The sequence below is a fragment of the Anas platyrhynchos genome, chromosome 1, assembly GCF_047663525.1.
Source record: "Anas platyrhynchos isolate ZD024472 breed Pekin duck chromosome 1, IASCAAS_PekinDuck_T2T, whole genome shotgun sequence".
NCBI classification, from domain to species: domain Eukaryota; kingdom Metazoa; phylum Chordata; class Aves; order Anseriformes; family Anatidae; genus Anas; species Anas platyrhynchos.
This window is the reverse complement of record NC_092587.1, coordinates 12,743,948-12,756,124: the sequence shown is the minus strand read 5'-3', so window position 1 is coordinate 12,756,124 and position 12,177 is coordinate 12,743,948. Positions and strand designations below refer to the sequence as shown.

The 12,177-nt window shown below is 47.0% G+C and overlaps 1 protein-coding gene across 6 annotated transcripts in view; it reads left to right on the top strand.

The window, feature by feature from the left end:
- The first annotated feature begins 231 nt into the window (after positions 1–231).
- PHTF2 (putative homeodomain transcription factor 2) overlaps positions 232–12,177 on the top strand; it is a 66,250-nt gene continuing 54,304 nt past the window's right edge. For 5 of the 6 annotated variants that reach the window (XM_027459701.3, XM_027459682.3, XM_027459694.3 and 2 more), the window contains exons 1-2: positions 232–388; positions 12,007–12,083. In XM_027459701.3, the coding sequence (XP_027315502.1) occupies positions 12,039–12,083 (45 nt within the window). In that variant the 5' untranslated portion in view covers positions 232–388; positions 12,007–12,038. Of the gene's footprint in view, positions 389–2,105; positions 2,355–12,006; positions 12,084–12,177 lie in introns of those variants that run through there. The other variant, XM_021268263.4, reaches the window with a different exon arrangement.

Here is a 12,177-nt window from a genome sequence, read left to right as displayed (position 1 = left end):
CTCCCTCCTCCTCACCGCCCATTCGTCTTTTCCCCTGCCTATCACCCCACACCATTACGAACCGCCCATCAACCACAACCCCACCCACCCCCTTTTCTGATTGGACAGCACCGCCGCCACTCACTCCCCCCGGAGTGGGCGGGGACTGCACGGCTGAGGTGCCGCGGCCCCGCCCCCTCCGCGGCGCGCGCCTCGCTCCCCCCCGCCCCCCACAGCTGTTGCCTCCTCTCAGTCTCGCGCTCCCCGCGCTGCCGTTGGCGGAGCCGAGCGGACCCGAACCGGACCCGAGCGGTGCCGGACGGAGCCGAACGGACCCGAAGGGAGCCGAGCGGACCCGAGCGGAGCCGAACGGAGCCGAGCGGTGCCGAGGCGCGGCGCCGGGCAGGCGGTAAGCTCGGGACCCCCCCCCCCCCCCAAATCCCCTCAGCCTCAGGGGGGAGCCGCGGCCGCCTCCTTCGCCCGGGGGGGCCGTGATGGGACCGGGGTGGGATGGGGAAAGGGGCTGGGGAAGGGCCCGACCCCGTGGCCCCTCAGCGGGGGCCCGCACGGCGGCGGTGGGTTGAGGCCCGCGGCCTCCCCCGGCCCGGCCCGGCCGTGAGGGGAGGGTGGCGGTGGGGGGGGGAGGGCGGGCTCAGCCCCCTCAGCCCCTCGCCCCCCCTCAGCCCCTCAATTCCGGCCCCTCCATCCCAGCACCCCTCCCCTCGGCTGCCTTTCGGCCCCTTCCCTCTCCCCCCCTGCCCTTTTTATTACCCTTTTATTCCCCCCGCCCCTCACGCCGTGCCCGCCTTTACCTGGGAGCCCAACGCCCGGGCTGTGCCTCAGCGTTTCCCTCCGTCGTGTTGTTTCCTGCTAAGTTCTTCACTTGCTATTTATTTATTTATTAATATTTTTTTTTCCTGTGAGAAACAAAGGCGAGAGCGCTGGGGGGGATGGTTACAGGTAGCAGAGCCCTCCAGGTGTTGGCTGCTTTTGCCCTGCGCACACCCCGAGCGTGCACAGCTCCAGTGCATCAGGTGAAGCAACACTCAGAGCCCTCAGCCTTAAGCCCTGTGCTCGTCCCTCCATCCTTTACAGCCTTTACACACCGCTGGTCGCTTGAGAAGCCATGCCACCACCTTGTTTCGTTCCAAATCTGCCAGCGTCTTGCCCATCTGCGACATAATTAACCGAAGAAAGTAATTAATTGGAAAACCCGACTTGTTGCAAGGGCGTTAATTAAAGTTGTGACATTCTTCCCGATGAAACGGCCCCGCAGCAAACGCAGCTCGTGCCGGGGTTTGGGCGCACCACGTCTCTAATAGGAATGGTGTGTGTCATCGGTAATTTGCCCACTTACATCTTCCTGTTGATGCTGATAAACAGCTGGCAGTGTCTGTTTTATCAGGGAGAAGTGCAGTGCTTGAAATAACCTGCTAATCCTCGCCAGGCAGCCCCGGTGTCTTGGGCCGTGGTTAGGACGGTCGCTCGGTGGCAGGAGGACACGTTCCTGTCGCGTGCGGCTTGGTGCGAGGTGATTTTGTTTTGCTGGGGTTGGAGGCTAAAAGCATTTAGCGAGTAAAGCTCTGGGTTATAAATAGCTCTGTGGATTTGGCTATTTCTGGAGCTTGGAAGGTTTTAGCCATCTCCTTTGATTTGCCTCTTCCTTTGTGATTCCCTGGGAAAGATAATCCTTTTCTGAGAAGCCTTATTTTTGTTCTAGTAAGGTGTTTACGAGCTGGTGTACGTACGCACATCATACTTCTGTCACTTCTGATGGTTTTTTCTCCCCCCAGAGCTCTCCTGCACAGTATTCGCAAACAATTTTCATTTCTGCCAGCGAAGGTTGAGAGCAGCGCTTGGGAGCGGTGCGTTTAAGGTCCTGATCCCCTTTTAAAGAGGAACATTTATGCAGTTGGATTTTCTGTTGCTATGTTTTGGTGCCAACGTATGTTTGTGTTCTGGGTATAAATATTAGAAAGGGCAAAATAGACTCTGAGTCATCTGAAACAGAATTTGGAAACCTGCTTGGTTGAATCCAGTGTTTGCAGTAGGATGTTTTTCCTCTCTCATTACATGGAATGAGACGGGCGAGTCAGTTCTCCCGAAGCAGTTGGCTCATCTCGCCCCGACGTTCAGCCCAGCTGCACCCACGGCTGCCCAAATAGCGGTGTGGGTTCTGGGAGAGCTTCAGAGCGAGACACAGGTTCTTGCTGTGCTTTGAGGAGCGTGTGGACGAGGTGAAGAGGCTTTGGTGGCTGTGTGGGAGCAGGTTGGTGGCTGCGGCGGCTCCTGGAGCTGAGCAGTGCTGTTCCCGTTGTAGCTGGCAGGGGTCACTGGAAAGCAGTGGACATCAGTTCTGTCCCAGGTCTCCCCAGGTGTGTATGCTCTCTTCCCGTGCCTTTTCTAAGATCGTGTCTTACTCCTTGTAGTAGAAACGTTGTGAAAGAATGAGGTATCATTTATTTTCCTTTTCTCAGGTCTCTCATGAGTGAGTGTGATGACATTCACAGGTGGTTTGGGGTCTTTGAGGGAGTTGTGTCTGTAACAAATGGCATGCTCTGCAGATTCGGGACCTGAGTTTGCGTACATTTTTGGCTGGGCTTTTCTAAGGGCACAAGACCTCTGCAACTATTTTCTTTGTTGGTCTTCTGCTGTTTGAATGCCTCCTTTAGTCTGTCAGATGGCACTACCAAGTTTAAGGGCAACTGAAAGACATTAAGTGCCTGCAGAGTGACAAGTTTTTGTGAAACTCTTGGCAAGTGTTGACCCAAAGTAACATTCCCACCAGGAGACAGAGGTTACGTGGTGCTTCAGGACCGGAGTGGCTCCTGGTTGCACACCGAGCTGGGCAGCGGGTGGAGTGGGGCTTCTGGGATGCTTGTTAGCAGCAACAGCCACAGATCAGTCACTGCTTCTGCCCACAGAACAGTGCAGCCCTGCTTGGTTTTTTATTATTATTATTTTTTTAAAACGTTATTTTCTGTTTTATGAAGGAAGCAAAGCTCTTGGGATACCTATGCTGGAGTGCTGCTCGTCCTGCCTGTCCAAGGACAGCTGGCCACCACTAACTCTTCAATAGTGGTCAAAAAGGAGAGGCTTTGGAAGCGTTCAGCGTCACGTTTCCTTCTTTGAGTTTGTTGTGCTGCTGCTTGTAAAGGTCTGTGGAAGCGGGTGCGGAGGAAACAGTTAACTACGTGAAGAAATGAACCTCAGATTTGTGAAAGCAATGCAAAAAGCATAATAAATTGCCTATAAGGGAATCCTAGTTGCAATCCCTAGTTATAATGAGGGTTATAATGCATTGCTGTGTCGTGCTGGGGAATGTTTTACATGTAAACAGAACAATTTAGGTTGAAAGGGGTCTCTGGAAGTCACGTACCGTGTCCAAACTTGGAAGCAGGGCCAGCTGCAAAGTCGGAGCAACCAGGTGTGCATATATACAGATAGCCACGATGTTATCAAGAAATCTGGAAATGTAGATTCATTTATTTTTAGTTGAGGGAAGGGTGTCAGAGAGTTCATAGAACTGTTCTCTCATTTCTTAATTTAAGTGTGCCACGGGGGTTTCCTGAAATTCACTGTCACTGGGACCGCTGTTTCAGCGAGAGATGTGCTGTTCCGGCTTTATTCTCGTATCACTTGGCGTGGTCGTGGTAGACACGTTCCCGTGGGTCGGGATGACACGCTGCCTGGACTGACTCCAAGCGTTGGGCTGAACTTCTGTTTCTGCAAATAAATTTGTTGTTCTTAACGATAAAATTGCCAGGTGGGAGAAGAAACGAAAACCGTACAGCATCAGAGACGAAGTCAGGCGTGCCTTGTGCTTTGGGAGCTGGCCAGCGCCGGATACTTTTTGGGGTTAGGTGCTTGGCAGATGCCAGCCCTAAGACAGCTGAACAGTGCTTGGCAGTCAGCTCTCTTAAGGCACAGCTTGGTTTGGTTTGGTTGTTGCTCGTGCTCTTCCCTTGGCATTTGCAGCTGGCTGCTGTGGGGTCGGGTTGGGACCAACACTTGTATGGCCAAGTTGACCTTGGTGATCTCTCAGGGTGTTGTGTCCCAGGCTGTGAAACTCAAGGTTCCTTCAGCCGTTTGTGTTATTTTTTCCTCAGCGTTGTTTTGTGCTTAAATAACTGCTTTCTGCTTGAATCTGAGTAAAACCCTTGGCTTCAGAGACTTCCTGTGGCAGCGGATTTGACAGCCTGATTGTGTTGCAACATAAAATTTCTCTGTTAAAAGTTTGGCTTTGCTTTACTTCCAGCTCAGACTCAAATTCCCTGAATTATCAGAAGCTGTTATTTTCTTTACTCTATTTTCCTGTGTATTTATCAAGGTCTTACTTAATCTGTAAGTCCTTATTTTTCCGTTCATATGTGCCTGTCTCAACAGGGGACTTTTAAAAGTGTTCAGTAACTCGTAGCCCTTCTCAGAGTGTCCCCTTCCCTCCCCCCAGTATTTCAGTATTCTTCCTCAAATAAAATATGTGCATTTCTGGTCAGGTTGCTCAGCTGGTTGCCAGCAGCACCCCAGTATTTTCTTTGCCTTTCCTCATCTCTTCAGGTGTCTGTGCTCTTCTGACTGTAGTGTGTTGAATGGAAGAGCTCGCAGAGCCACCTCGTCTCCTTCCCAGATCTGAGATTCCTGATTTTAAGGTCGTGTGGTGCAGGAAATCCACTTCTCACCTGTCTTACAGATCAAATGTGCACTGTTGATATTAAATTCTGTTCTGATACTGCCTATTCATTGGTAAAGTCAATCCATCTTAAGCCTTGCTAATGTAAGATGAATTGGCACTTGGAAATGTTACTTCTTCGGTTCTCCTTTTCTTCTCCAATGCATGAGAGATTTGTGAGCATTGCTGGGCCTATTTACAGCAGCTCGAGGTTTGCAATTATAGGCCAGGCTCCCTCAATTTAAGGACCTGGTGCTTCATTAAAGTGCTTGGCTGCTGGTCTAGGTAGGGGCAGGAGTGTAGGGTGACAGCCTGAGTTGGTCCCGGTTAACTTTGCTCAGAAAAGGTGATCCCTACATGGGAAGGGTGTGGGTGGAGACCTGTCCTGGGGTATTTTGAATGGCTTCAACACCCCCTGGGCCCCGCTGACCTCCTCTGTTGGCTCCTGGAGCACCCTGAGTGTCTTCAACAAGCGCTTCCTCCCTCTGGAGGCTCCCCTGCCAGAGCTTGGGCAGCCAGAGGAACGTGGGGCATCCCCAGCTAACGTCAGCCGTCAGCACCTGCTGCAGCAGTGTGATGGATGTCTTGGCATGCCGGTCCCACAGAGGTCTCGTGGTTGGATTTTGTGTGAAGCTAGAGGTCCTGCAGTGCTCTCATCCTGCTGCTTTACCTGGAAACCTCAAGGAGCGAGCTGCTGGGGCATGCAGGACAGGACACTGCCTGCCTGTCTCTGTCGCTGCTGCACAGTCTGACACAAGTGAGTTAGGGGAGCATCAAGACTAGAAGGACTCGGTGTGAGTGTAGTTTTACTCAGCCTGGGTGCTGCTGTTAATCCTCATTATCCAAGCAGCCCATGGCAGCGAAGAACGTTGACCTCAAAATCGTGTTCAGTTTCCTGGCTGCTTTTTAAGCTGTGGCAGCAGTCGCTTTTCACACACAGCAGGCTATTCACAAGTCCTGGCTGCCCTTCCAAAGGCTCTTTGAAAGCCTGCGTCTGCTTTATCGCCTGCTCTGGTTTATCAGCGAGTTTGACATGTTCAAAAATGCTGATAGACGAAGACGTGAGCTTCCTTTGCAGAAAGGGCCCTGATTACCCCTATCAGATAGGCTTTCAGGCAGGCTGCTGTTCCATTTTTAATGACGGTTCTGAGGAGCGTGCCAGATACACGTGTAGGGCTTGTTATTCAGAAGTCCCTTGCTTGGAGCACTTGGAGACTTCTTAAAAAATAGAGTCTCAGCATTTGCTACTGTATTGCTCTAGAAGGGTGGCTGCTCTGAGGGACTGCTGTGTCTGACAGCTCAGCCACTGGGTGCCTGAGCTGCTTCAGAAACTTGCCAGCTTGCTCTTTGGAGAGCATGATGTCAAATCGCCCATTCAGGAGCGGTTTCTGACTTCCTGACTGTGCTCCTCGAGAAGCCGCAGCTCTGCCTTGCATTGCCTGGTGACAGCTAAACACAGCTCGCTGAAGAGCAGCAGATATTTCCAGTGAGTAAGGTTTCTCGCAGGAAATCGCTGGGGTACTTGGAACCACGCGGAGGAGAGCGGCAGCACTGCATTTCATTTCAAGGTGGCCACTGTATATTGGATTTTTTTTCAGCATTTCTTTGGGGGATTTCTCCTTGTAAGACTGCAAACGTAGGGTATAACAGGATAACAGGGTATATACATGTATATCCTATGTCTGCATGCAATATTCACTACAAAACCCAGGAATTAAAAAGAGCAGAACTTGCCATCAGCTGTATGCTGTTTAATTACTTTTTTTAAAGATGTGACATTTTTAGAAGTGCCTTGTAGATCTAGGATGCTGACAGCAATTACTGCATTTGGAATGACAGCAATTCTGTAACTAGCATCTCTTATAAGAGGCAAAATTACCTTGATTTTAATCCCCTTTACAGGCTTGAATTTTCTCCCCTTATTAAACAGCAGAGCGTGATTGAATATTGGGAACATTTTGCTATTGAATATGCACTGCGCCAGGCTCAGAAGCAAGTTCTGGGAGGTGTAGGTCCTGACTGCTCAGCGCAGAGCCCTTCTCCAGCACTTTTGTGAATGAGGTAGCTATGAAATCATGCCATGGCATTTCAAAGGGAGCCCTGAAAAGAAAGCAGTTATGTAACAGAATGAGGAAACTTGCACAGACCTTGAGGCTGAGGCAGAGATCCCAGAAATGGCTGCAGGAGCCGCAGCAACTGCACACGATGTTCTTTTCCCACAACCTGAAATAAATCTCAGGAACCCCGATGCTCAACACTTCGCTACTATTTCCCAGACAGTTGTGTAATTCACTGGCAACACAGTTTTTCCCAGGGAGACAGTCATTCCCTGCGCTGTTCTCTTGTTAGTTTGCCCTTCAGATGTCGGAGCTGTTAGTTGTGGAAGTGGTGATGGCTACGTCCAGCTTCCTTTCTATCCAGATTTGTTGTTGTTGCTGGCCTGATAAAATCCTCCAGCAACCAAGCTTCCCAAACGAATATCTCAGGATGTTCGATGCTTTTTTTTTTTTTTTTCCCTTTTTTTTCCCTTTTAAATTTAGACAGAGTGAAGAACAGGGCTTGAGAATTCAGCCCATGAACAATCTCTGAAGAATGCCAGTATCCAAATTTAGCAGGCTTGGTGTTCTTTCTGGAAAGCAAGTATGTTAATTCCTTTTTATTTACAAGCTACCATGCTGTTCCTTTGGGAACCCAAGTATGTTAATTCCTTTCTGTTTGCAAACTATCCTGCAAGGCAGCGACTTGGGGGGCCTCGGCTGGCATGGTGGCAAGAGTATTTTCCTGCTGGCTGCTAGATAAAGTCCTTAGGTTAGCAGTATCCGATTTTTTTTTTTCCTTCTTCCTCATCCCTTTGTCTGGTCCACATTTTGTTAAGGTTAGCTGAAAGCAACGTGGTAACACTTCCTCCAAAAGGTGTGACAAGTTTCTCATTTGCTTCCGTACCATTTGCAATTCTGAAATGCTGTTTTGAGGAGAGCGCTGCATAGATGAAGTGCTTGAACAGAACACTGAGAGCATTATATGGCGTTTGATGTTCCTTTTAGAAAGGGAAGTGTGGGTTTAATGATTTATTTGTAATGCACATGAAAAGAAAGTGTCATTTGAAATACTGCTTCAGGGATTTAAGCCTCTTGATAGCAGCACAGCCCCCAGGATCTGAGTGCAGGAAGGAGACTCCTGGCGAGTGGCAGCTGTGTGTCTGCTGGGTCCTTCTCTTGTGACATAAGAAGTTTTCAGTCAGTAGTGGATGAATAATGTCACTAGGGCTTCTGTTCACTGTGCTTCTTAACTTCAAATATCACAAAATGACAACAGCCTGATGATAACGTTAGCTTCTCAGCATGAGCGGAGAGGGACCTACACGTTTTGACTCAACGGTTGGATGGTGTCCTGACCGTTCAGGTTAGCACTGTTGTAAAGGAAGGAGGCTCCTTGAAACACTTGGTAGTTCACAGTGTTACATGCAGGAAAAACAACTATTTTCCATTGATGCCTTGTCCATGTTGTATTTTTAATGGTGTTCTTTTGCTCGTTGACACTGCTTAATCTTGTGTAGTCTTCCAGTATTTGTAAGTCATTGTTTTGGCCTTTGTTAGTCTGAGGACCACAGCTTTATTCTGAACTTCCTTCAGACTTCACATAGATTTTGTTTGCTGTAGGCTGTCATTTAGAAAGGTTTGCATTTATGTCTGGCCTTGGACTCCAGAACATTTTGGATATGAGTAAAGTTTTAAATATACTTATTTTGAATTTATTTAAGTGTATAGTGTAGTATCTAATCCCGTCTTAAATATTGTGTGCTGCTTGGCTGAGCATTTAAATAGCTGAAGACATCTAAATATGCGTTTTGGTAGCTTTTGAAGAAATTGCTCACTTGATTGCAAGGTGTAGCGTGTACTTATTTAAAGTGGAATGTAATTATGCTGTGAAATGGAAAAGAAACAGAAACATCTGAATAAGGATCAACAAAGCAAGGTAGTCACCTGTTTTTAGTTTTAAGCAAGTAGGAATTTCATCAAAGGCTATTGCTTGTTATTCATAACATTAACAGTGAGTTTGATAGAATTGTAAGGAATGGCTGGGTTAAATGTTGCAGAGACTGTTGGGATCAAGCTGTGATACCTGTGTGTTCCCTCTTATCTCTGAAGTTGGCAGTATCCTTAATGCTGCTTTTAAGTCTCCAACCAGTTAAGATGAAGCTAATCTTGCTGCAGTGGCTCTGCACAAGATGTGCAAAAGCTGCTCCTTGCCCCAGGGCGTGCATTTGCCATACAACGTGAAACAAATGGGTAGGTGTGGGGAGGATGGGTGGAGGGCAAGGCAGAAGAATAGCAGTGCTCTGGTGGGGCTGCAGATGTGTATCAGCTGCTTGCCTTTGCTCATTCTGCTCGTTTGGTATGGATGAGCCTCAGAGCCCAGCCTGCAGGGTCTGCCTTCAGGATTGATGCCATACAGACTGTCAGCTGAATAAAATAGCAATTCACAAGGAATGTGCAGAGTCCTGAAATGGTCTCTGTCTCCTGTCCGTGTGCGGTGAGCTGTGGGCAGATGCGCAGAGTCAGAGCCGGGGCAGCAGCTTAAACGCCTTCAATTGTTGCCATCAGTTTCTCATCCAGATATGTTACCTTCAGGCCAAACGGATCAAACTCATTATGTTGTCTTGAAAATACGAAAAAAGAGACAAATCCCAGCCTCGTCAAGCAGAAACAGCGTCTGGAAATAATTGAATGCATTTTGTCATCTTTTGTTTCAGTGCTGCATCAGAAAGTGTCTTGTATCTCCTGAGGAAGGATGTGATATTTCCTGGTAGAGGCTTTTTTACTTAGCACGCCAGTCGCTGTGAGGCTCGTGAGAGACATCAGTCCTATGATCTTGTGATATCTTCTTGGCAACTGTGTGCTGTGGAGTTCAACAGTGCGTTAAATAACGCTACACTGGGCTGTGTGAGGGGCTTAATGGAGAGTTCTTTAAAAATATGAAAACCGTGTAATCTAAGTAACAGGTTTGTTGAAAGGAATCAAATAAAACAAGTATAATAAAGTAGTTTTATTACGGTTTTGTGATGTAACTGTTTCTTGAGGCAAAGGGGTTTTGGGGGAGCTGGAGAGCTGCTGCAAAAAAAAGGTTGCTGCCTTGAAAATGCCTTGGCTGCTCTCAGCCATATTTGCTGCAGCTGGAAGTGTGGGATGCAGCAGGCAGTGCTGGTTTCCTGAGCACTCACTGATTTGTAGAGGGGAAGATGAAGTTAATGTATCTCTTGAGGTAAAGCTTCCTGTGCAAGCTAAACGGTTCTTTCAATTGCTGCTGATAATGAGCTTCTACAACCGTTTTCTTTGCCTGTAATTACAGTGGTAGGAAGCAGGTTATGTTGGATGTGGGAGGGCAGGTTGCTGTAGGAGAAACGAGAAGGAATTAAAGATCCTCTAAGTCAATGAGTTCACAAGGGAGGGGAAGACGAGGGCAGCAGGTGAGATCAAAATCTGTATGGGATTCTTCATCTGTAGGTTCTTCCACGAGCAGTGGGGCGGCCTTTGTGGGAGCTGTGCACAGATTGGTCATGTTATGTGCAGCAGTTACAGGTGTCTGAGGGCTTTGCTTTGAATCTGTAGTCCAATGTAGTCAATTATTTTTATATTTAGGTTTATCTGAATGCTTGCAAGTAAGAAAAGAAATCCTATTTTAACCTTTGTGTGGGTGAGAAAGAAGGGTAAGCGGTCTGCAGTATGCCAGGTTAGGCTCTGTTTTTAGTGACAGCAATATTTTTATCTTCATAGTGCCAATAAATTCTTAATCCCTGATAGTTGCTCTTAGTTAACCTGCTACTATTGTCAGAAGCAGGTGGCTCAGAAACCCAGTTGCACGTCTTGACACAAGTCGTGGCGTCCAGCTTTAGCTGACTTGCTGCGGCTTGCATGATGGTATGACCTCAGGGGGAAAATCACACGCTTCTCCTTGCTCATTTGCACCACGAGTCAGTGTGCTGAGAATTCTGAAATACATAAGAGGCTCTCTAAGCTCTGTCAGAGATGTTTCTTTTTATTGGGGTGTAATCTTCAAAAATTTATGAAGGATTTTGGAGTTCTGCTGTTAAGAATCTTAACGATAGTACCTTTGGGGCATTTGGTTTCTTTAAAAAAGCTTTGTGAAAGATAGAAACATACCGCGTTATGTTTCTTAGGGATTGCAAGGAGCCTTATAAAATCAATCTATTTGTTGCAGGTCCATTCTGCAGTGTTTATAGTACGTATTCCAACTCAAAATACAGTCTCTCTTAAAGTAACACACTGTGTAAAGTAAGAGAACATCCATACGAGTCAGGGAGGACTGAATAAACTGGCTTCAATGCAGAACCGAGTCCTCCCAAGGGTCTCCACCCCTTTCCAAGACGTTCTTGGAAGGCTGGGAGCATTGATGGGGCTTTTGTAGATGGAGCATTACTTGTGGTGTTCATGCAGACAGCTGTATAGGTAGTCTCATCGCTCCTTTTTCTTTCTTTCTTTCCCCATAACTTTAATCTCTCCCTGTAAAAATTGCCTACAAATTTAACAATTGCTGTTTCCTTTTCCTGAAGAAATGCAAAGTGCAATAGTACTGTTGACATTGTATGATGCGATCAGAAGCATCTTTATTCATATTTTTTGTTGAGAGTGTCAGATCCTACAAGAATTCTTGTTGCATAGTTTGGGGGCTAAACTACCACTATTTCTCCTCCTCCTCCGTTTCCTCCTCCCCCTATTCTGTATCAAACCAAAATGCTGTTTGATAGCACTGTCATTAATTTCAATGTTTTAAAAAAACCCTTCTGCTCGTTACCAATAAACAAAAATACCACTCTTGTTTTCTTCTTTTGACTTTGCTTTAGGGTACCGTGTTTATTTTGCAACCAGCAGGGTTATTTTTATGATCAGCCCTGCCTTTTTCTCTAAAAAATACCTAATGGTGTGCATGAAATTTTCTGGCATTTTGTAACATGTTTATTTCTTGACTTCAGATTTTTTGTTGTGGTAATAACTATGGATTGCTTAACTGATCAGAAAAGAAGAGGGGAAGTGCTGCTTTTAATAAAACTCTGAGATTGTCCTGCGATAAGGAAGCTCAGTCTGTGTGCCACTTGTGCCGTACTGGAGAAGAAGGACAAAACTGAGGCTTCTCTTGTCCTGTAGCAGCAGATTCACAGCTCTCAGTTTTCTTAGAGGGAAGAAAATACAGCTAACTCTTACTAAAATAGAAATGAGGCAACATGTAAAGTAATTGTAGCTGTTCAGCATGTTCTCCGTGTAATGGGATCATCTTTACGTCGTGTATGTTGGCCTCCTTCTGGAAGGTGGAAGTAAAGTTTTGTCTTTTTCTGTTAACAGCCTAAAATGACTGTGTGAAGTCAGTGGAATAAATGGCGTCCAAAGTAACTGATGCTATAGTTTGGTACCAGAAAAAGGTAAGCTTTCTCTTTGTTTTTATGGTGGCTTAATAACCCCCTAAAAGTTGGCTTATTGCTTTTTGTGTGTGAAATACATGTGTAATAAATACAA